Source organism: Hemitrygon akajei, chromosome 8 (genome assembly GCF_048418815.1).
Source record: "Hemitrygon akajei chromosome 8, sHemAka1.3, whole genome shotgun sequence".
Taxonomy (NCBI): Eukaryota; Metazoa; Chordata; class Chondrichthyes; order Myliobatiformes; family Dasyatidae; genus Hemitrygon; species Hemitrygon akajei.
The window spans coordinates 15215413-15239910 of record NC_133131.1 but is presented as its reverse complement, the minus strand read 5'-3'; the positions used below and the strand labels follow the sequence as shown (position 1 = coordinate 15239910).

Here is a 24498-nt window from a genome sequence, read left to right as displayed (position 1 = left end):
CTTAGCCCATCTTCTGCACTTCCACACAATTCTTTATTTTTAAGCAAGTCATTAGTTTTATCTTCAGGACCCTTCATTCTATTAGTTTTCAGTTTAACATCTGCAAGTTGTTTACTTTTAAATCCCAAAACAAACTGTAATTGATTCACAGGCACCGTGTTAACAAGCCATTGTTCCTTCAGCCTGGTTACTGCTTCTAAAACCAATCCAGACTTTAAATTTTCTTTATTCAATTTAGGAACTACACTTTTCCCTTCTCCTTCAATAATAATATTCACATCACCAGCTCCCATCTCCTCACTAACTTTTAACACACCTTCTAACACAAACTGAGAATTCTCACTTCCCACTGGTACCAAGGTTAACCCTTTCTTCACTGAACCAAGTCCATCTGACCCAAAAGGACTGCATTCCTTTTCAACTAAATCAGATACCTCAGACTTTTCCTGAGTTTCATTACTAGGTCCAGTACCAGGTGCATCCACATCTTGAACACACTCAAACGGGACATCTGCCTCTTCCAAGCTTTCAATACCCATCCCCTTTTCAAATTCTAAATTCCTCTGATCCTCCCAGTTACTCTCTGGGCAACTCCCATCCGGAGAAAACTCAACCCTGCGGGTTAAAACAATTTCATCTGCTAACCCAGCAGACTCCTTCAAGGTAACGGCATCCTTTCCATCTAGGACTGTCCTTATATCATTACCGGGAACACATTTAAATTTTTCAACTTCTTCAAACAGTTCCGTCAAGCCAGACAGATCATCCATGTCCAACCCTGGACCTTCTAACTGCCTTATCTGTTTTTCATCTTTACTCTGTGCCTCTATAAATTCCCTCTTGGTTAAGGGTAGGTCTACCTCCTCTCCTTTACTCTCTTTCACCTCCCTATTCTCCGTTTTACCATCCCCTAACCCCTCTTGGTACAGGGTCGGTAAAAACGTCTCAGCCAAATCGACACTGGACTGATTTAAACTGGTCTCTTTCTCAGCTGCCTTTCTCGACATGCTACGAGTGGTTGTGCATGCGGGATAGATCTTGGAATCTAGGGGCGGGTCCTCAGTCTTCACAGGCTTGCTCGTCAGCTTCACGGCTGAACACACCTCACCCCCTGCTAAATCATTACCAAGAAGGACGTCCACGCCATCTCTCGGTAATTCTGACCGTACCCCTATTTCAACTGGTCCAGTTACCAGATCACAATTTATCATGATCCCATGCAAAGATACAGCTTCTGTCCCTTTTCCTATGCCTCTCAAAACTACCTCTCCAGTCTCAGGACCAAAATCTAGTACCTTACTGAGAATCAATGACTGCTCAGCTCCAGTATCTCTCCAGATCCTCAGTGGAACTGGGGTTTCTCCCTCTTTCAGACACGGTCCCTTCTGAAATAAATTTCTCACGCCCCTCTCATATTTTATCTACCTGGGCCTTTCTCGTCGATTTTCTGATCAACACAATACACCCTGTAGGGTCTGCTGCGATCCCTTTTCCTGTCTCCTTCCTCGGAGCAAAGCACTTAGATGCAACATGACCAACCTTTCCACAATTAAAACAGGTCAAGCCAGGAACCCTCCTGCCAGCCTGCCTTTCTTTTACCACTAGCTCCCGGCTTAATTTCTACCTCAGCCGGCGGGCTTTCTCTACCATTCCTACAGTCTTTCTGGTAACTCTTATTCGAGGAAAACTTTGTCTTGTGGGTTAGGGCATATTCATCTGCGAACCTGGCAAATTCTGATATAGACTTATTCGGCTTCTCGTTCAAATACATCCGGATATCATCCGAAATACAACCTTTAAATTCCTCAATCAGAATTAACTCTCTGAAACGATGGAAATCCTCCTCCACCCTTTCTGCCACACACCAGCAATCCAAGAGCACACCCTTCTCATAGGCAAACTCTGCATACGTCTGATTCCACACTTCCTTTAAATCTCTGAACTTCTGTCTATATGCCTCAGGTACCAACTCGTAGGTCCGAAGGATAGCCTGTTTTACTTCCTCATAATTCTCAGACTCCTCCACAGACAACGCCGCATATGCCCGTTGTGCCTTCCCTTTAAACACACTTTGTAACAACGCCACCCACTGATCTCTGGGCCACTTCTGATTCATTGCCACCTTTTCAAAATGCAAGAAATAACTATCAACATCCGTCTCCTCGAACGGAGGTACTAACCTAAACTCCCTACTAACATTAAACTTCTCCTCTCGGTCTGCCCCTTGGACTCTTCCCTCTTGCTTTAACTTCTCCATTTCCAGCTCATGCTGCCTCTGTTTCTCCTTCTCCTCATACTCCCTCTGTTTTTCAGCTCTTTCCTTCTCCCTTTCAGCTGCTTCCAGTTGTTTTAACCCAAGTTCATGCTCCCTCTTCTTCTGTTCCGCGTCCAGCCACAATTTTTCCAACTCTAACTGAGCCGTCCCAATAGCTGGTACCTTTTCAGGGATATGTTCCAATACTTCATCCAAAAACACATTCTTCTCAATATAATACTGAGTTATGGCCCTCCGCATCTCCCACTTTTTCCATTGATTACCTCACCTGTGAGATTTAATCCTTTCGCAATATTTAACAAGTCCGTCTTTGTGGCATCCTCTAGTGCCTTCAAAGTCGGGTTTTGTGTAAATTCATTTACGTCCATCTTTGCTGGTTTTCCGTCTGGCTACCCGCGCAACCAGATCCAAGTCTGGACTTATCGCCCGATTCACTGGCCCTCCAATTTGGTATCAAATCTCAAGACGAGGCCCCAATTTGTTACAAACCCCGTAACTGGGTGTCTTACCAGCAAAGATAGAAGTGTCCGTTGGAGTCTGGTGATACTATTTTCAACAGTATTTATTAGTAAAAATACACAAAAATAATATCAATGCAAATATACAAATATATGTCATCAATACTAAACCTAAAAGTGCGGGTATAATAATAATCAATAAGAAACAAGCTCTATCGTTGTCTAGGAGATAATGAATTGTCCGATGGAAATATAAAGTTCAGTTCAGTTCATGCAGGCTGTGGTAGTTGTTGGTCGCTGTGTTGCAATTGTTGGAGAGAGAGAGAGAGAGAGACGAGAGAACATGTGAACAGTAACAGTTATTATCTTGCCAACCTTCCTTTATGATTTTGATCAGTCGATGCATTGTTGTTGTAGCCATTCACATATGACCCCTCCGTCCTTTAGCTAGGCCATTCTTCCGTGGTGGACTCGTCACCCAGGCAAGGGTGGACACACACACAAGCCCCCACCGGCCTCGCTATAAAACGCTGAGTTAAAATTTACTGACCCTTCGTTCTGTCTTCGATGTCCCACCCTGTCTCGTGGGGGTTCTGATGCTCACTAGTGTTCCTCCTGGTGCGTCTGAGGGGTGTTACCCCCAGATCCCACTTTTATCCCCACTCACGGGGTCTCAGGTGTCAATCAGGTTGGGATGATGTAACCCATCAAACCAGCCCACTCTGGTTGCCCCCTGAGGGGTTTCAATGAATAGAACAGTACCAAGTAAACAATCCTTCTCCAAAAGACAATAGCAGTAATCAATGGTTCCGTCCCTCTTTTGTTAGTAGGAGACATTCCACCTTAGCTGGGCCTCTCTCTCATTAACTTTCATGAGCTCTTATCAATAACAACTGTCCTGGCAGCTTTCCTGTGTCTCTCTCACTTCCTTGATAACAGCATCGGAATAGTAGCGATTTGCGATTCTCCAAAAGGGGGGGCATGGGTGAATCTGCACCCTTCTGCCCATCAGAATTGTTCATCCTTCATAACAACACTCTGGAGAGTGTTTCTGAAATTCTCAATTTTTGGGGGGCAAAAACTCCATTTTAGTGTGGACGGAGGGTAAAAATGAAGAGAAAAAGCTTCAGTTATGGATTTATCTGGTGTAGTGTGGACGTAGTCTAAGTGTATAACTATAAAATCATAGATCCCCAGTTAACATATTTATAATGGTCATGTGCCTAATCAGACTGCTAACTAATCTGGACAACCTCGCAAAGATGAATGGACAGTGTGACCCCCTTCCCTGTGATTCAGAGCCCCTCACCATGTCCTTGAACACTGCAAAATGTTTACAGCAAGCACAGTGACACATCCACAACAGGTTTAAAAGAGTCGATGGGCTGGTGTAGGTCGTATCGTCGCTGATTAACCCAAATCAAAAGCCGTGGATGAACCAGGAGGTTCGTAGTTGGCAGAGGGCTAGATCTGTGGCATTCAAGTGCAACAACCCAGGACTGTATAAGAAAAGCAGATACAACTTGCAAAGGGCTATCTCAAGAGCAAAGGAACAATTCCGAACGAGGTTGGAGGCCGAATCGGATGCACGCCAACTCTGGCAGGCTATCACTTGCTTCATTATGAATGGTAGTGATGTCTCACTCATAGATGAGCTCCACGCCTTTTATGCTCGCTTTGAAAGGAAGAATAAATCTACAGCTATGAGGATCCCTGCAGCATCCAGTAACCCTGTGATTTCTGTCTCGGAGGCTGACACCAGACTGCCTTTCAAGAAGGTGAACCCCTACAAGGCGACAGGCCCCGATGGAGGTTGGGCTCTGAAAACCTGTACCAACCAACTGGCTAGGGTGTTCAAAGACATTTTCAATCTCTCATTGCTACAAATGGAAGTTTTTACCTGCTTCAAAATGGCAACAATTATGCCAGTACCCTAGAAGATCAGGGTGAGCTGTCTTAATGTCTCCTGTCTATTAACACACACATCTATGGTGATGAAGTGTTTTGAGAGGTTGGTTATGGTAGAATTAACTCCTGTCTCAGCAAGGTCTTGGACCCACTGGAATTTTCCTATCATCACAATAGGTCTATTGTGGATGCAATCTCATTGGCTCTTCGTGTGCTCTTGGATCACCTGGACAATACAAAGATCTATGCCAGTATGCTGTTTATTGACTACAGATCAGCTTTTAACACATCATTCCCACAGTTCTGATCGAAAAGCTCCAAAGCCTGGGCCTCTGTACATCCCTCTGTGATTGGATACTCGCCCTCCTAACCAGAAGACTACAATCTGTGCAGATTGTAAAAAACTTCTCCACCTCACTGACAATCAACAGTGGCACACCTCAGGGATGTGTGCTTAGACCACTGCTCTATCCTCTCATGACTGGATGGCTAGGTACAGCTCAAATACCATCTATAAATTTGCTGGTGTTACAACCATTGTTGGCAGAACCTCAGAAGGTGACTAGAGGGGGTACAGCAGCAACAGCTCTGCACTCAACATCAGTAACACCAAAGAACTGATTGTGGATTTCAGAAAGAGTAAGACTAGGGACACACACCAGCCCTCAGAGGGATCAGAAGTGGAAAGAGAAAGCAAATTCAAGTACTTGGGTGTCAATATCTCTGAGGATCTATCCTGGGCATGACCTATCAATCAGGCTACAAAGCAGGCACAACAGCAGCTATATGGAGAGCATTCTAACTGGCTACATCACTCTCTGGTATTGGGGGGGGGGGGTGCTACTGCACAGGATCGAATAAACTGCGGAGAATTGTAAACTTAGTCAGCTCCATCATGGGCACCAGCCTCCACAGTACCTAGGACATCTTCAAGGAGTGATACCTCAAAAAGGCAGCGTCCATCATTAAAAGACCCCTATCATCCTGTTCTCATTGCTACCATCAGGAAGTACAGAAGCCTGAAGGCACATGTTCAGTGATTCAGGAACAACTTCTTCCCCTCTGACATCAGATTTCTGAATGGGCATTGAACCCATGAACATTACCTCACTATTTTTATTTTTGCATTACTTATTTTATTTAATTTAACTATATATGTACACTTATTGTAAATCACATTTTTTAACTATTATTATGAACTGCATTGTACTGCTGCTGCAAAGACAAACTTCACAACACATGCCAGTGATATTAAACCTGATTCTGACTCTGAAAAGTCACACTGGTTCCTCAATACCATGTTATTTACATGTGCACAAGAACATGGGCCCCTGGCAACACACTGTTCTGAAGTCTGAAAAGAGAAATGCTGCTTTTTTTAAAAAATAGACCTGGCTAGCATTTACAGATATTGAACAATTGATAAACAGTGCAAGTTCAGACTTCTTATTTGCAAGATCTATTGCCGTTCACAATACGTGTGATAAAAGTCGATAGAAACTGCAAGCTGTTACGTACCCCGTAACTGGGTCACTTACCAGCAAAGATAGAGAGGTCCATTGAAGTCTGATGGTACTATTTTTAATAGTATTTATTAATAAAAATACACAAAAATAATATCAATGCAAACATACAGATAATATACGTTGTCAATACTAAATCTAAAAGTGCGGGTATGATAATAATCAATAAGAAATAACTCTATCGTTGTCTAGGGGATAATGTATTGTCCGATGGAAATATAAAGGTCACTCAAGTTCATGCAGGCTGCAGCTTTTTGGTTGGAGAGAGAGACGGAGGTTTAGAACTTGCCCGTTTTCCGTTTTATGATGCCGATCCTTCAAAATGGGGTCGGTGGTGATCTCTTCCTTAGCTAAGCCGCCTTCCATGGTAGGGCCTCGATCCCGGGGCAACGGGAAAGGACACATGTGGGCCCTCCACCGGCTGTCGCTATTAAACGCTGTCACGGGATTTCTAGCGTTTCTCCTGGTGCGTCTGAAAGGGGTTGTTCCCAAGACCCTCTTTTATCCTTACTCTCGGGGTCTCAGATGTCAATCAGGTTGGGGAGGATGCCATCCCCCCAACCAGCCCACGTTGCTCATTCCTTGAGGATGGCGATGAATAGCACAGTGCTCAATACACAATTCCGTCTCCAAGAGACAATGACCATTTCCCATGGCTTTGTATCGTTGAGGGGCCAGGACATTCCAAACCCCCTGTGGATTCTGCATCTCTCTCTCTCTCATTTCCTGGGTCTCTATACCTGAATTAATAGCGATCTTGTGATTCTCAAAAAGGAGGGGGCTGCTTTGGACCCTTCGGCCCCTCAGAGTTGGGGCACAGGTGTAACAAAGCTAACAACCAACAATACTTTGAAGTTAAAGTAATTGTCCCCTAGTTGCTGTCAGTGGCTTGCATCCTTCTGTTACATCCTTATCTTGCCTCCACAAGCCAAATGGCTCCAGTTCCCTGCTGTCCAAAGGAAGCTATGCTCTTCAAAGGCCTTTCTTGCCTAGGTTGACTGCACACTACCAGAAACCCATCCTTGCCTGGACATTATCTCAACCCTTATCTTGCTACAGCTTCCACAGTTGTTGGCAGGAGGGAATAAGTGAGATACAGTACTTCCCAGTACTTTCCCAGGGTGTCCTCTACAAAACCTGTATGATACTCCGAGAACATGGTCTTCTTTCACTGTGTAAGGCTTGTAAATGAGGTACTGAGACTCGGTTTAAACATCCTGATGAAGGGTTTCGGCCTGAAATGTTGACTGTTTATCCCCATCCATAGATGCTGCCTCACCTACTGAACTCCTCCAGCATATTGTGTGTATTGCTGTGGATTGCTAGCACCTGCAGTACCTCCTGTGTCTATGGTTTAAACATTTGAAAGTGGAAGAAACCCTGGTGCACATATGTAAATACATGGGTAGATAGTTTACCTGCTCAAAGCAATTCTTCCAAGTGAAAATTATAAAATTTATGCATGTTCAGTAGGGCTAATTTTTGCATATACACTTTGTATTATCATCCCATGCCAGTATGGAAATGCCCAGTCCAATTTGTCTTCCGAAGCCAAGCAAGCTCAAGGCTGGTGGTACATGGAGGGGCTGCTTTGGAAAGGGGAGGAGAGTGGCATCATTGGGCCACTCTGGCTCCAAAAAACACAGATATTACAAAGCAAGTTGCAACATGTAAGCTTCCAGTGGTTGCAAAAGCTGGAAACTGCTCCAATTTTGAGTTGCTGTAAAAGTAAGTGAAAATAATCTTTGTTTTTGATCAAAGATTTAATATTTGCACTGAAGCTTCTATTTTCCTGAGAAGGAAACTTTGAAGAACATTTCCTCCTGAGAGAAGTTCTGTGAATTCCTTTCACTTCTTCCTCTCTGTATAAACATCTGCAGAGACTTGTGTTCCTGTTTTCCAGTAATGCTCAGTGACCAAAGTTAATTAACTGCCCTGAACTTTTGGTTTAACCATGTCCTATGAATGAGAATGGTTCAAGTTCTTTACAAATAACAAGAACACTTTAATGAATTGACGTATTCTGCAAAGTTTTGCCAATTAATATTGTAGATAATTGAAAAGGCAGCTACTGTAGATTAACTGTGCCATGGATAGTCCCAAGCCCGACTGCAAAATGAAGAGGGTTGGGTATGGGGCTAGTAACCCCATCCCGTAAAAACCCAGAGCTACAGAAATGCCAATATAAGTTCAAAAGATCTCATCCCTGGGAGAGGGAGGATCTTTGTTGATGGGTTACACCTGGGGACAAATTGAAAGACTGGCCCAGGACAGGGGACTCTGGCAAACTGCTGTCGGTGACCTATGCCCCAGTTAGCATGATGAGCTTCAGAAGGGGAAGAAGCTGCTGGTGAAGATTCAACAATCGACCTGCTGGGGGAGCTCTTTGGGTTGAGCAGCATCTGAACGTGATTGAAGAGCCGGAGAGCAGTGGAAATGAGCGGTGAGGGAGGGGCTCACAGAACTCCCCTCAAAGAGAGGAGGAAGTGTTATTCAAAGTTGGCAAGCCTTGAAGAGGCTTTGCACTGGAGGAACAAATTGGAGACTCAAGAGGATACAGATGCTCGAATCTGACTGTGTTCGACTTGCTGCGGTCCTCCAGCAAATGATTTGTTGGTCAAGATCCTTGTGTCTATAGCTGCTAAAGGTTGTCCTAATTTGTTTTCACATTTCCTTATTAGATAGAATACATTCAGCCCATCTGGTTAGGGTAATCCCACCAATCCCATCCCCTCTCATATTCTCCAGCGTCATTTTCTCTGACAAGCCCAGTAATGGTAGTGTTACTGTAGGTAAGGTAGTGCAGCGGTTAGTGTAATGCTTTACAGTGGCAACAATTGCAATAAGGGTTCAATTCCTGCCGTCGTCTCTAAGAAGAGTGCACATTCTCCCCATGGTCGTGTGGGTTTCCTCCAGGAGCTCTGATTTCCTCCCACATTCCAAAAGCATATGGGTTAAGGGTAGTAAGTTGTGGGCATGCTATGTTGGCACCAGAAATGTAGCAACACTTGCAAGTTGCCCACCACACATCCCCAGACCGTGTTGCAAACAACGCATTTCACTGTTTGTTTGGATGTAAATGTGACAAATAAAGGTAATCTTTAAATCTTTAAAAGGCGGTGCATGGTTTCCTGTTTACAACTGTACCACCTATGCTTTTCTCGGAAGTCAGATCCAGGCTCTGATGTGTCAGTTTATGGGTGTGGAGAGTGTAAATGAATATATGGATTAGAGTCATAGAGTCATAGAACACTACAGAACAGAAACAGACCCTTCAGCCCATCTAGTCTGTGCTGATTTATTAACCTGCCTAGTCTCATCAACCTGTACCGGGACCATAGCCCTCCATACCCCTCCCACCCATGTACCTACCCAAATTTCTCTTAAATGTTAAAATAAATCCTGCATCCACCACTTGCACTGATAGCTCATTACACACTCACACCCCCCCCCCACCCCCCCCGGGTGAAGAGGATCCACCTCATGTTCCTCTTAAACAGTTCACCTTTCACCCTCAACCCATGGCCTCTCGTTCTAGTCTCGTCCAACCTCAGTGGAAAAAGCCCTGTTTGTAACCCCAAATAATTTTGTATACCTCTATCAACTTGCGTCTCAATCTTTTACATTCTAGGGAATGTAACTAACTTATGCAACCTGTCCCTATAATTCCAGGTCTCCAGTTCCGGCATCATCCTTGTGAATTTTCTCTGCACTCTTTCAATCTTATTTACATCTTTCCTATAGGTTGATGACCAAAACTGCACACAATACTCCAAATTATTCCAACTTCTGTACTCAATATATTAATATATATATGAAGGTTGGCGTCATTCAATGTCTGTAGTGAGATGCTGAAGATGTTCTATAGGTCAGTTGTGGAGAGCGCCCTCTTCTTTGTGGTGGCGTGTTGGGGAGGAAGCATTAAGAAGAGGGACGCCTCACGTCTTAATAAGCTGGTAAGGAAGGCGGGCTCTGTCGTGGGCAAAGTACTGGAGGGTTTAACATCAGTAGCTGAGCGAAGGGCGCTGAGTAGGCTACGGTCAATTATGGATAACTCTGAACATCCTCTACATAGCACCATCCAGAGACAGAGAAGCAGTTTCAGCGACAGGTTACTATCGATGCAATGCTCCTCAGACAGGATGAAGAGGTCAATACTCCCCAATGCCATTAGGCTTTACAATTCTACCGCCAGGACTTAAGAACTTTTTAAAAGCTATTATTAATGCTTTTTGAGATAGTGATTTAGATGCATATCATATTTTTTTTACTGAGTTAAGTATTGTATGTAATTAGTTTTGCTACAACAAGTGTATGGGACATTGGAAAAAAAGTTGAATTTCCCCATGGGGATGAATAAAGTATCTATCTATCTATCAAAAGCTTTCTTTACCTGTGACGCCACTTTCAAGGAATTATGGACTTGTATTCCCAGATCCCTCTGTTCCATTGCACTCTTCATTGACCATGCAAAACCTATCCAAGTCAGTCCTTTCAAAGTGCAACACCTTACACTTTTCAGCCCATTGCACCAGCTGGTCCAACTACTGCTATAAGCTTTGATAAACTTTTTCACTGTCTGCTACAGCCCCAATCATGGTGTAATTTACAAATTTGCTGATCCAGTTAACCACATGATCATCCAGATCATTGATATAGATGACAAACAGTAACGGCCACCCAGCACCAATCACTGCGGCACTCCACTGGTCACAGGGCTCCAGTCAGACAGACAACCAACCATCTACTATCACTCTTTGGCTTCTTCTGCAAAGCCAATGTCTAATCCAGTTTACTACCTCATCTGGAATGCTGAGCGATTGTACCTTCTTTACCAACCACCCATGTGGAACCTTGTCAAATGCCTTGCAAAAGTCTATGTAGACAACATCTACTGCCTTGCCTTCATCAACTTTACTTGCAACTTTCTTGAAAACACTATAAGATTGTTTAGGCATGAACTACTACGCACAAAGCCATGTTGACTATCTTTAATCAGTCCCTGTCTATCCAAATACTTACAAATCTGGTCCCTTATAGTTCTTCCCAATAACTTACCCACTACTGATAACAGCCTCACCAGCCTATAATTTCCTGACTTATTCTTGGAGCCTTCCTTAAATGATAGAACAACATTAGCTATCCTCCAATCCTCTGACACCTCACCCGTAGCCAAGGATGTTTTAAATATCTCTGCAAATTCTGCACTAGCCTCCCACAGGGTCCGAGGGAACACATTCTCAGGGCCTGGGAGTTACCCACCCTAATTTTCCTCAAGACAGTAAATACCTCCTCCTCTGTAATCTGAATAGGGTCCATGACCTCACTGCTGCTTTGCCTCACATCTATAGACTCTGTGCATCTCTTAAGTAAATACAGATGCAAAATAGTCATTTAAGACCTCACTCATCTCTTTCATCTTCAAGCATAGATTGCCACTCTGACCTTCCAGAAGACCAATTTTGTCCCATGCTATCCTCTTGCTCTTAATAAATCTGTCAAAGTCCTTAGAATTTTCTTCAACCTTGTCTGCTGGAGCAACCTCATGCCTCCTTTTAGTCCTCCTGATTTCCTTCTTAAGTATTCTCTTGCATTTCTTACAGTCCTCAAGTACCTCATCTGTTCCTCAATCTCTCTCGAAAACCAAGGTTCCTAAACATGTTACCTTTGCCTTTTTATTCGGACAGGAACATACAAACTCTGTGCTCTCAAAATTTCACTTTTGAATGCCTCGCACTTACAAAGTACACCTTTACCAGAAAACAACCTGTCCCACTCCACACTTGACAGATCCTTTCTGATGCCATCAAAATTGACCTTTCTCCAATTTAGAATCTCAACCTCAAACCAGACCTACCATTTTCCATAATTACCTTGAACCTAGTGGTATTAGGATCACTAAATGCAAAGTGTTAACCTACATAAATTTTGTCACTTGCTCTGTCTCATTCCCTAATGGGAGATCTCACCTTGCACTTGCTCTCTAGTTGGGACCTCCATGTACTGATTAAGGAAACATTTCTGAACAAATTTGTCAAACTCTATCCCATCCAGCCCTTTTACAGTACTGGAGTTCCAGCTAATGTGGAAAGTTAAAATCACCTTCTATGAGAAGCATTGATCGTGTGGATAGCCAGAGGCTTTTTCCCAGGACTGAAATGGCTAACACGAGGGGGCATAGTTTTAAGGTGCTTGGAAGTAGATACAAGGGGGGTGTCAGAGGTAAGTTTTTTTTAAAAACACAGAGTGGTGGGTGCATGGAATGCACTGCCAGTGAAGGTGGTGGAGGCAGATACAATAGGGTCTTTTAAGAGACTCTTAGGTACATGGAGCTTAGAAAAATAGAGGGCTATGTGGTAGGGAAATTCTAGGCAATTTCTAGAGTAGGTTACATGATTGGCACAACATTGTAGGCTGAAGGGCCTGTAATGTGCTGTAGATGTTCTATGCTTCTATGTTCTTCTATCGCAACCTTATGTTTCTTGCAAAAGTCTGCAATCTCTACAAATTTGTTCCTCTAAATCCCACAGACTATATAGTCTATAATATAATCTCATTAACATGGTCATTTCTTTCCTATTCCTGATTTCTACCCATAAAGCCTCACCAGATGAGCTCTCCAGTCTGTCCTGACTGAGCTTGCTGTGACATTTTCCCTAACTAGTAACACCACACCTCCATCTTTAATCCTTCCCACTCTATCATGCCGTAAACAATAGAACCCCATAATATTGAGCTGACAGCCCTGCCCCTCCTGCAACCAAGTCTCACTCATGGCTACAATATCCTAATTCCCTAAGCTCATCCACTTTTCCTACAATATTCCTTGCATTGAAATATATGCAGCTCAGAACATTAGTCCCACCATGCCCCATCTTTTGATACATGACTTTGTATGTAGGCTTGACAACATTGTTCTCCATCGCCTCCCCACTATCTGTTCTGGTGCTCTGGTTTGCACCCCCCTGCAACTCTGGATTAAAGGTTGAGACTTGGAGGATGTAACTATGAAAATGGACAAGGGAGAGCCAGTGGATGTAGTGTACCTGGACTTTCAGAAAACCTTTGATAAAGTCTCACATAGGAGATTAGTGGGCAAAATTAGGGCACATTGGGGGCAAAGAACTGACATGGATTGAAAATTGGCTGGCTGACAGGAAACAAAGAGTAGCGATTAACAGGTCCCTTTCGGAATGGCAGGCTGTGACCAGTGGGGTACCGCAAGGTTTGGTGCTGGGACTGCAGCTGTTTACAATATACATTAATGATTTAGATGAAGGGATTAAAAGTAACATTAGCAAATTTGCTGATGACACAAAGCTGGGTGGCAGTGTGAAATGTCAGGAGGATGTTATGAGAATGCAGGGTGACTTGGACAGGTTGGGTGAGTGGGCGAATGTATGGCAGATGCAGTTTAATATGGATAAATGTGAGGTTATCCACTTTGGTGGCAAGAACAGGAAGGCAGATTACTATCTAAGTGGAGTTAAGTTAGGAAAAGGGCAAGTACAATGAGATCTAGGTGTTCTTGTACATTAGTCAATGAAAGCAAGCATGCAGGTATAGCAGGCAGTGAAGAAAGCTAATGGCATGCTGGCCTTTATAACAAGAGGAATTGTGTATAGGAGTAAAGAGGTCCTTTTGCAGCTGTACAGGGCCCTGGTGAGACCACACCTGGAGTATTGTGTGCAGTTTTGGTCTCCAAATTTGAGGAAGGACATTCTTGCTATTATGGGAGTGCAGTGTAGGTTCACAAGGTTAATTTCCAGAATGGCGGGACTATCATATGTTGAAAGATTGGAGCGACTGGGCTTGTATACACTGGAATTTAGAAGGATAAGAGGGGATCTGATTGAAACATATAAGATTATTAAGGGATTGGACACACTAGAGGCAGGAAGCATGTTCTCACTGATGGGTGAGTCCAGAACTAGAGGCCACAGTTTAAGAATAACGGGTAGGCCATTTAGAACAGAGATGCAGAAAAACTTTTTCACCCAGAGAGTGGTGGATATGTGGAATGCTCTGCCCCAGAAGGCAGTGGAGGCCAAGTCTCTGGATGCTTTCAAGAAAGAGTTAGATAGAGCTCTTATAGATAGCGGGGTCAAGGGATATGGGGAGAGGGCAGGAACGGGGTACTGATTGTGTATGATCAGCCATGATCACAGTGAATGGCGGTGCTGGCTAGAAGGGCTGAATGGCCTACTCCTGCACCTACTGTCTATTGTCTATTGGAGGATCTTGTTTTCGAGGGAGATTCAACAGAGTGCCCAGTTGTCATATCCAGGGACTCAGGAAGCCAGCTGCATTGGGTAGCAGCCTCAGAAGAGGCAGGGGCATCTTCGGTGCAGGGAAGGGACGAGGATGGGGGATATCACTACGATGCGCTTGGAAGAGAAGACATGGTCAACAGCAGCAGCGAAGGAATCAGATGATGAGTTGAAGGGAGGGGTAGGGACTGTGCTTTGGGGCTCCCTTCACTGAGGGGAAGTGAGAACTTGCCCATGGGTTTAGGTAAATTGTTGATAGAACCACAGTGTCACAATATGTGCTGGCAATGTCTGAACCCTGGTGCGGAGGAAAGACAGATTCCAATGCAGAAGAGGGCAACCAAAGTTTATTCATAAGAACTCCAAATGTCATATTGGTGGCTCGGTCAATTGACACTACGAGAAATAACATTCTCAAAAACTAGGACCCTGCGGCTAGTTCTAATCAGGCATCCACTTAAATAATACAAGTGACATAGAATTCCCCAAACCGATCAAAATACAGGTAGCAAGTTTAAACAGAAAGTGTCAGGAGACCGCAATACAAAGAACGAGTCACATGAGAAAAAGACAAGAAAACAGGGAAGCATTGAGGCTTCTGCACTAAATATCTTTAAGATACAGTTAGATAGGTTTTTACATAGTAGGGGAATTAAGGGTTATGGGGAAAAGGCAGGTATATGGAGCTGAGTTTATGGACAGATCAGCCATGATCTTATTGAATGGCGGGGCAGGCTTGATGGCCTATTCCTGCTCCTATTTCTTATGTTCTCTAAACGATTAACAACTCTTATTAAACAACAATTAACCAATTCAGGTCCTCTAAACACCTCTGTGCCCAATGCTCACTAGTGCCCCATGCAGGCCTGGAGAGCTCATTACACCACAGAGTCCAAGGTTTCCTGCAACCTTCCAAGAGGAAGTCACATCAAGACATGGCCAGCTGATTTTCATGAATGGTGTGATTTTGACCTGGAAAGATTAACAGTTTTAGCCACATACCACAGAAGAATGTGCACAATGGCACTGAATTTCCAGGTTTTTGTTTGTGGCAGATCTTATCTGTACTCAGGGCTTTGTTGTATGTATTGCAGTGAAGTGTTCTATATAATAGCACAAACTGCCACTTAGTGTCAGTCAATAAAGACTCTTGGGCAATGGGGACCGTGTCAGGGGATATTATTGGGTGATATAAACCAGTACTTAGCACAGGGTCAGAAACTACAGGCAAGAGTCAAAGGGCAGTGCAGTGCCTCACAGTTCCAAATCAATGTACAAATCGAAACAATCTGCAGAGTGGTGTAAAATCAACCAGCTCCATCAAGGCACTAGCCTCCCCACCATCAAGGACACCTTCAAAAGACAGGGCCTCCAAATAGTGGCACCCATTATTAAGGAACCGCACCCCTCCACACCCAGGACATGCCCTCCTCTCATTACTATCATCAGAGAGATGGTTTAGGAGACACACACTCAACATTTTAGGAACAGTTTCTTCCCTTCTGCCATCAGATTTCTGAATGGTCAATACCTCACTATTTTCAGCTCTCCTTTTGAAACCACTTGTTCAATTTTTAACAATATATTTCTTTTTTATTTCTTCATATATTTTATGTATTGCACTATACTACTGCAGAAAAACACCACATTTCATGACACGTCTGTGATAATAAACCTGATTCTGGTTCAATCCTGACCCCAAATACTGGCTGCGCAGAGCTTCACATTGACCTCGAGATCATGTGGGATTTCCCTGGGTGCTCCTGATTCTCCCCAAGTTCCAAGGACGTGGGGGTGGATAGGTTATTGGGACACTATAAAACCCCCAGTGTGTGACTGAGTCAGAATCTGGGGGAGAAAGCTGTTGAGGGGGAAAAAAAGAGAAATGAAAAATTGGTGTGAAACAGGCGGCTGATGGAGAGCATGGGCTCAATGGGCTGAAGGGCCTGTTTACACACATTGACTTGATGTGGCTGGTGCTTTGTGTGCATCACAACTTTGCAGACTAGTCTCTGTGCTCCACTAAAACTTAGACAACATTGTCTTGGAGCTGTCTCAGGCCCCTCACCTTCTCCCTGGAGAACTGCAAAAATAGAAACCAAACCAGGTTATCAAAAATGTTTCATGCATCGTTGTGTCATGAAGTGCTGGCGATCTAAAATGTAAAGCCTAGACAGTACATTTTACAAATCTTAGGAACATACAAGCCTAGGAAACAAGCGTGTGTATATGGGCCATGCAGTCCATCAAAACACTTCTGTTTTCAGTAAGATCACCGCTTATCTTTTACATTAAAGATAAAGATCTTAAAGATCAAAGATGAGCTTTATCACATGTACACCGAAACATGCAGTGAAATGTGCCAGACCAAATCAACAAGGATTGGGCGGGGGAAGCCTGCAAGTACCTCCATGGTTCTGGCACCAACATGGCATGCCACCAACTTACTGACCTTAACCATACATCTTTGGAATGTGGGAGTAAATTGGAGTGAGCACCCTGTTATCAGTTCCTAAGGTTGTCATAGCCAGGGGTAGTAGTGGGTTTAAGCTCCCACTACCTATAAAGTGCTCCAAATGGTGTGCGTCTCTAACAGCCTCTGACAACCAAGTCCAACTCTTGGCCTTCACGTGTGGCTTAGCTACTAGGCCCGGCGGAACTGTTTCTACTGACAAGAGAAGGGGAAAAGGTGAATCACTGACGCCTCAAAATCAATTGCTTCGGGCAGGTGGGGCTAGTCAGCCTTGGACAGCAGCCCACCTAGGAGAAGGAAAACTCTGATTTTAAACCTCCGCTGCCTTGCTGCCATACCCACCCATGGAAAAGGCTTCGGGGTAAACCCCGAGAAAGAAATCCGGAGCCGAGGTCCCTAAGGCAGTTTGATGTTATTTTCAACTTCACTCTGGCAACCTCTGCGAGGACACTGACGCCAAGCTGTATTGGCCCTTCCCTTGGACTGCATCAGTGACGTGGAGAAAGGGAACCTGCTGCATGGGCAACAGCCGGTTCTTCAAATCTTCCTGCCCAGGCTTGCACCCTGGAGGACACAGGCCATCCAAAGCGCAAACCCATGAGCCCCTGGGATCGATGGCTGCCTACTATAGCCTGCTATCAAAAATGTACTTCATGCATAGTTGTATAATGTAGCCTTTGCAATCCAAAATATAAAGCACAAAGTTTGCAGGATAACTTTGTCACAGTCATTGGTAAAAAGTACAAGCTCCTTACAGTCAGTGGTAGGAATTGAACCCCAATCTGACAGTGAGCTGCTGTAAAGCATTACTCTAACAAGTACAGTACCATGCCACTTCACCATTCTGGCCCCATATCCCCAAATCTCCTTGGCACCACAAACATCTGAATATATTCAAGATTGAATTTAATTATTGACAGTATTCAAACTTCTCTGGAATAAGAATTACAAAATTTCAAAAGCCTAGAGTCCTAGAGTGAGGAATCATCTTCTCATCCCACTCTTTAAATAACCTGAAATTATGAACTTTTGTTGTAAATGCCCAAGCCCAGGAACCAGCACTGCTGTCCCCACCTTTCCAAACAAGATTAGCATTTTATATTCCAAACAAGATTAGCATTTTATATATTTCAATGATATTGACCTTCATGCTTCTAAACTGTAATGGGTACTCCACTCTTTTCCCCCTCATCTTCAGAATCAGTCTAGTAGTGAATCATCATTGAATCCAATTCAAGACTATTCCATCCTCATGTAGATAATGGAGGCCCTAAACTGTTCACTGCCCTCCTGGTCTGGCCCCACCAAAACCCTGTGTAATTTTTATTCTAGTAATCCATCTCCTTTCAACGTTAAGCAATATCTGCCTCAGAAATGTGGCTGTACGTGTAGAGGGGCCATCCCAAATGTCATATTATAATGTAGTTACAGTATTTAGTTCTTGGACTCATTTACAGTACAAGCAAGAGCCTCAAGGTAACACCTCAAGATCTCTCCAAATACTAATATTCATCTGAGTTTCATAGAACATAGAACAGTACAGCACAATACAGGCCATCTGGCCCACATTGTTGTGCTGACTTTTTGATCTACTCTAAAATTAATCTACCTTTGGTTCAAGTGCCTGATGTTTAAGGGGCAATAACTGCTCCTGAACCTGGTGGTGAGTCCTGAGGCTCCTATATATTATTCCTGATGGCAGCACAGAGAAAAGAGAATGACCTGAATGGTCCCTGAGAATACAGGGAGAAAATCCAGGAATCTGAGATGCAGAGGGACTTGGGAGTCCTTGTGCAGAACACCCTGAAGATTAACTTGCAGGCTGAGTGAGGAAAGCATATGCCATGTTAGCATGCATTTCAAGAGGTCTAGAATACAAGAGCAAGGATGTGATGCTGAGGCTTTATAAGGCACTGCTGAGGTCTCACATTGAGTATTGTGAATAGTTTTGGGCCCCTCATCTTAAAAAAGATGTGCTGGCATTGGAGAGGGTTTAGGGGAGGTTCACAAGGATGATTCCTGGAATGGAAGGGTTATCATACAAGGAACGTTTGATGGCTCTCCACCTGTACTCGCTGGAATTCAGAAGGATGAGGGGGGGATCTCATTGAAACCTTTTGAATGTTGAAAGGCCTAGACAGAGTTGATGTGGAAAGGATGTCTCCCATGGTGGAAGAGTCTATGACAATAGGGCACAGCCTCAGGATAGAGGGGCACCCTTTCAAAACAGAGATGAGGAGAAATTTCTTTAGCCAAAAGGTGGCGAATTTGTGGAATTTGTTGCCATGTGCAGCTGTGGAGGCCAGGTCGCTGGATGTATTTAATGCAAAGATTGATAGGTTCTGGATTGGACATGGCATCAAAAGTTACAGGGAGAAGGCTGGGAACTGGGATTGAGGAGTTGAGGAGATAGAATAAAAGGATCACCCATGATTTGATTGAATGGCGGAGCTGACTCGATGGGCCAGATGGCCTAATTCTGCTCCTATGTCTATGGTCTTATATGAAAAAGACTGTCTAACACTTAGTGCAGAGAACAAAAACCATATCATGCCCATAAAAAGAACCCTTAAAAAATAAAAAGACAATTGAACACCCAACGTACAATAATTAAAAAACATCATGCAAACAGTCGCCACAAGCTAAGAGTGTTTCTGGACTAAAGCCTATCTAAGAATCTCTTATGTATCCCTAATATATCTGCCTTTGCCACAACCCCTGGTAGGGTGTTCCACGCACTCACCACTTTCTGTGTAAAAGACTTACCTCTGACATCCTCCCTATACTTTCCTCCCATTTTGTCAAACTTATGCCTCCCTCATATTAGCCATTTTTGCCCTGGGAAAATGTCTCTGGCCGTTCACTCTTTCTTTGCCTCATATCATCTTCGCTTCTTCAAAAAAAATTGTGATTTTAATCTTGCTCCCAGGCTGGTAATTTCACACTTGTCCATGTTCTACTCCACCTTGTTATCTACTTGCCAATTATTAACATAAGAGATTTGGCAGATGCTGGATATCCATAGTAACACGCATAAAATGAGGGAGAAACTCAGCTGGTTAGAGAGCATCTGTGGAGAGGAATAAACTGTTGATGTTTTGGGCTGAGACCCTTTTATCAGGACCCTCTTGCATTTTGTGTCTGTTGCAATTATTAACTAGTTTTCTGTCAACATTCCCAACCCAGTTAATGGACATATCCTTTCTTTCAGACGCTTTGGATACTTGTCACGATTTATTTTTCCATCTCCTTTTTTTCAAAAAAAGCCAAAAATTGCAGAAAATGAAATGCTCAGATTCAGACTAGCTTATTGTCTAATACATTTCCTTGTTCATATGAAGCTCAGAATAAGCAGTGTACGTGGTTATTATATTCTCTATTTTTTTATTTATTCAATTATGGGATGTGGTCATCACCAGCTATGTCAGCATTTATTGCTCATCCCTAGTTGCCTTGAGAAGATGGTGATAAGCTGCTTTCTTGAACTGCTGGAGTCCCGGAAGCATACGTATACCCACAGAACTGTTAGGCAGGGAATTCCATAATTTTGACCCAGCAACAATGAAGGAATGGCGATATGTTTCCAAGTCAGGATGGTGAGTGACTTGGAGGGGGATTTCCAAATAGTAGTGTTCCCAGGTCAGCATATTTGTAAGCATTCTTCTCAAAGGAAATAAATTTCCTCTCCCTAGAATGTGGTGACTTAGTAAACAGTGTTTATAAAACTTAGAATAGTTCTTTTCACAATCTTCCAAGACTCATTATCATTAGGTGGTGTATCATATGATGTAACAAATTTTTCTACCAGAAGTGTTTTGCCAGTGCTTTCTTCTTTACAAGACAGGTGACCCCTGCCATTATCAACACTCATCAGAAATTGCTTGCCTAGTGTCAGTGGTCACATAAAGAGGGCTTGTGATATGCACCAGCTGCTCACATGTCCACTCACCACCTGTTCACCATGGCTTCACGTGACCCTGATGAAGGGGCTAAGCAGGTGCCACACCTCACCTAAGAGTGACCTGCAGGCTAGCAGAGGGAAGGAGCACCTTACACCTCCTTTGGTAGAGATGTACTTCCACCCCACCACTCGTCCTCCTAGACTACCTTTCTTAAAAGCCATGAAGATCATCTGTTCTCTTTGACAGACTGCAGCTTAACTCATCACATTCTCATACAGAGCTAACTGTTAAATTAGAAATCGGAATGCATTTCAATCCAATTTGAAAACAGATTAGATGCATAATGAAGTAGTTACTCTTTTTATTAATGTTGGGATATTAAATATTGCAATCAGCATTAATTTAAATGTCAGCTGTTTAAACATTGACTGCCATAATAATTCCACAGGGACTAATCACCGATCTGGATAAAACATCTATAATTTAGTACCCAAGAACATGATGACTTCTTGGATGATATGCAGTCTTTGTAAGCATTTCATTGGATTGAAATATAATGGATAATCACATTATATAATTCATAAATGTAATGTCACAGAAATGGTTTTGTGGTCTTCAGAAATTATATTTCACTTACTGCATCCACCTTAACTCTTTAGATTCATGGCTTGTTCCTGAAACAAGGACGTGGTTCAGGGTATGAAATAAAACACTCGTCTGGTAGCAGAAAAGCCACCCTATAGTCAGGTATTGCTAGTGATATTAGCTTCAAGGGAATCAATAAATTATGACAAATGTAAAACAGTATCCTATTTGAAATAGGAAATGCTGCCACAATCATCCTGTCCCGTACGATGTGTCAAGTGGCTCCAAAACTTTGCTCTGACACGTGGACCTACGATACTGAGAGGGGATGAAAGAAAATCCCCCTTGTTGAAAATGGGACCGACCCAAGTAGAGAGACAGCTGCTGCATTTAGAAGATAAACCCGCATTACCCTCTGATTCACATCTGGAAATCAATCCATTTCAGTGAACAGCTTGCAGGATCACAGACCACAGTGAACAGCATCCAATCGTTCCTGCTCTGGGCTGCACCTTATTTTCATTTCAGCCTTTCAGTGAAGATGAAGTGCTGTAGTCCTCAAATGGTTAAGCACCCAGTCAGCTTTTCCTTAAATACTTTGCCCTCTGTTTAAATAACGGACAAGGGATATTATTCTTTCTGTGTTTCCTCAACTTCGAGTCAATTACCAAGGTAAGCAAAAGGGAGGAGTGCTCCTCATTGTTAAATGCAGTGTTAATGTGATATTTAAAACCATAAAGAACGATGGCTGCATATATGTAACTTAACAGTATGGCAGGTTCCTAATTATCCTTCACTTAAGCTATCATAAGACACAAAATAAATGACTGAAAACCAAATGCCTCACTCACCATTTAACAAGTTCCCATTTTGTCTCTCCTGATTGCTTCTTGCTTGCCATCATTCATAGCAGTTTCCTTGCTCGAGTGGGATTGTCTGCATTGAAACGACAGTGAGCCTAAACAGAGAGGTCTCGGCTCCCCTGACTGCAGCACTGTGTGACTCTCCATCTGATCAGCTGGCTGCACACAGATTCAGTCTGGTCCTAGTGGAAGGTTAGAACAGGAAACCAGATGGGTTGTACCAACTTAACTTTGTTCGCCTCAACCACGCTGCAGTAAAGCAGATCTAACACATACTAAATACCAAGCTCATGCCTGCTGAAGGCTGTGTTCATCTGTTTGGAAGCTATTTATTCTTCAGTGACTTCATTCAGGCTTATCAAAAGTGCAAAGCTGCAAATGGTCCAGTAAAAAATGGTAGGGGCCACTTTGCTCAGTAGATTGTAATCATAGACAGGAGGCTTTCTGCTCTCCAGGAGCGGAGGGCAATGAAGAACCTAAACATTTCAGGAAATATCTGAACTCCATAACGTGTGTGCTGCAACGGCTCAGTGAGGCACACTCTCACTGCCGGCTCAGGTAATTGTGGAGCAAGTTTTCTGCTGAGTGCAAAACACCAGACAGGCACTCCCAGCAGAGTGATGCCTTGTTGGAATGAGAACCCCGTCTACTCTCTCAGCAGAGCCTGCTGAAGGCAGTGTTCACTTTTTGGAAGCTATTTATTCCGCAGTGACTTCATGTGGGCTTTTCAAAAGTGCGAAGATGCAGACCGTCCAGTAAAAAAATGGACCTTAATGCACCGTACACTTTGACACCCTTACTAATCAAGGACCCATCAGTCCCTGCTTGCTCGCGTCCTCCCCGTGATCCGGTTTCCTCCCGCAGTCCAAAGTTAATAGGTTAATGGATCATTGTAGATGATCCTGTGATTAGGCTTGTGTTAAGTAGGCAGCTTGCTGGGCTAGAAGGGCCTGTTCCATGCTGTTATCTCTAAGTAAATAAATAAACATTGAATATACTTCAACACATGATGGTGTTGATCAGGTGACATCCACACGATTGCCCCCAACTCTCTCTTTGCCTTCCTCACAAGTACCCCAAGCTAACTACTTCCTCTGCTGACAATCCTACTTCCTGCCTGGAAGACAAAATAAAGCTACAGATGCAGAATTCTGAGGCCAAACCAGAAATGCTGGAAGAACTCATCCGGTCAAGCAGAAGCAGTGGAAAGAGAACAGTGGAAAGTTAACATCCTGGCACCAATATATCACGCACAGCAGAACAACATCAACAACAGCCAAACAAGCTTCTTTCCTCCCTCCCATACACAGTCACAGCCACACACACAACAACTAAGAGAAAAGTCAATACAATACCCACCCCCCCACCACCCGACTGCAGGCACAGCTCTTGTGCTACTAGGGACAATTATCAACACTCCCAACCCTATTCAATGCACAACTCACCAATAGCTTCTCCAGTGCCATTATGGTTCTTGGCCTGGAATGAAGCAGGATGATCCCTCAGGGATTGCAAAAAAAAGGGAAGGGTCCAGCACACGTGGCACCCTTTATAGTGCAGCAGGGCTGGGGGATCCCACCCAGGTAATTCACAGGAGGGCCAATGGCTCATTGCCAGCAGAGTTAAGCTGATTACAAAAGCCAATTGCCCAAGGCCAAATACAAGACTAATTAAAAGGGGCCAATGGCTAGGTGTGCATTGATGGGTGAGGAGGGGTCAAACCTTGATTGACAGGTGGTGTCAATCCCTCCCATACACATCTGGGAGAGTGTCACCTGAACAAATAATAATGATGTTGACAAGGAAGTGTCAAACACCTGGCTCAGAGTTGGAGACTCTTCCCAGAAATAGAGGGGTTCCTTGTGGCAATATAGGACCAGATGGTTAACACAAAAAATGATCAAAAATACATAATAAAAGACCAATAAACACAAGGTGATAAATGCAGAAAATGCCAAGAGAAACAAAAAACAATCCAACACATTACAGGATCCTGCGGCTGTTTAACTCAATCTGATTACTTACACAGACACAATCAAGAGGCAAATATCATTCACCAAAATCTTGATTTAAAATACAAACTCGTAAAGACACCATACCTTACTATAAATACAAGCCTGATCCAGTTTTAGAGTCAGAATCCTACAAATTATATTATGACCAATCTATTATTACAGATAGGACAATCCACAATAACTGTCCAGATATACCTTACAGGACAAAAAAGCAAGAACAACTTAT

The 24498-nt window shown here is 43.4% G+C and overlaps 1 protein-coding gene across 4 annotated transcripts in view; it reads right to left on the bottom strand.

The window, feature by feature from the left end:
- Positions 1-22418, bottom strand: part of LOC140731666 (rap1 GTPase-activating protein 2-like) — a 492373-nt gene extending 469955 nt beyond the window's left edge. For all 4 annotated transcript variants that reach the window (XM_073053304.1, XM_073053305.1, XM_073053306.1 and 1 more), the window contains exon 1: positions 22246-22418. In XM_073053304.1, coding sequence (XP_072909405.1) covers positions 22246-22298 — 53 coding nt within the window. In that variant the 5' untranslated portion in view covers positions 22299-22418. The remainder of the gene's footprint in view (positions 1-22245) is intronic.
- Between the last annotated feature and the right edge of the window lie 2080 nt (positions 22419-24498).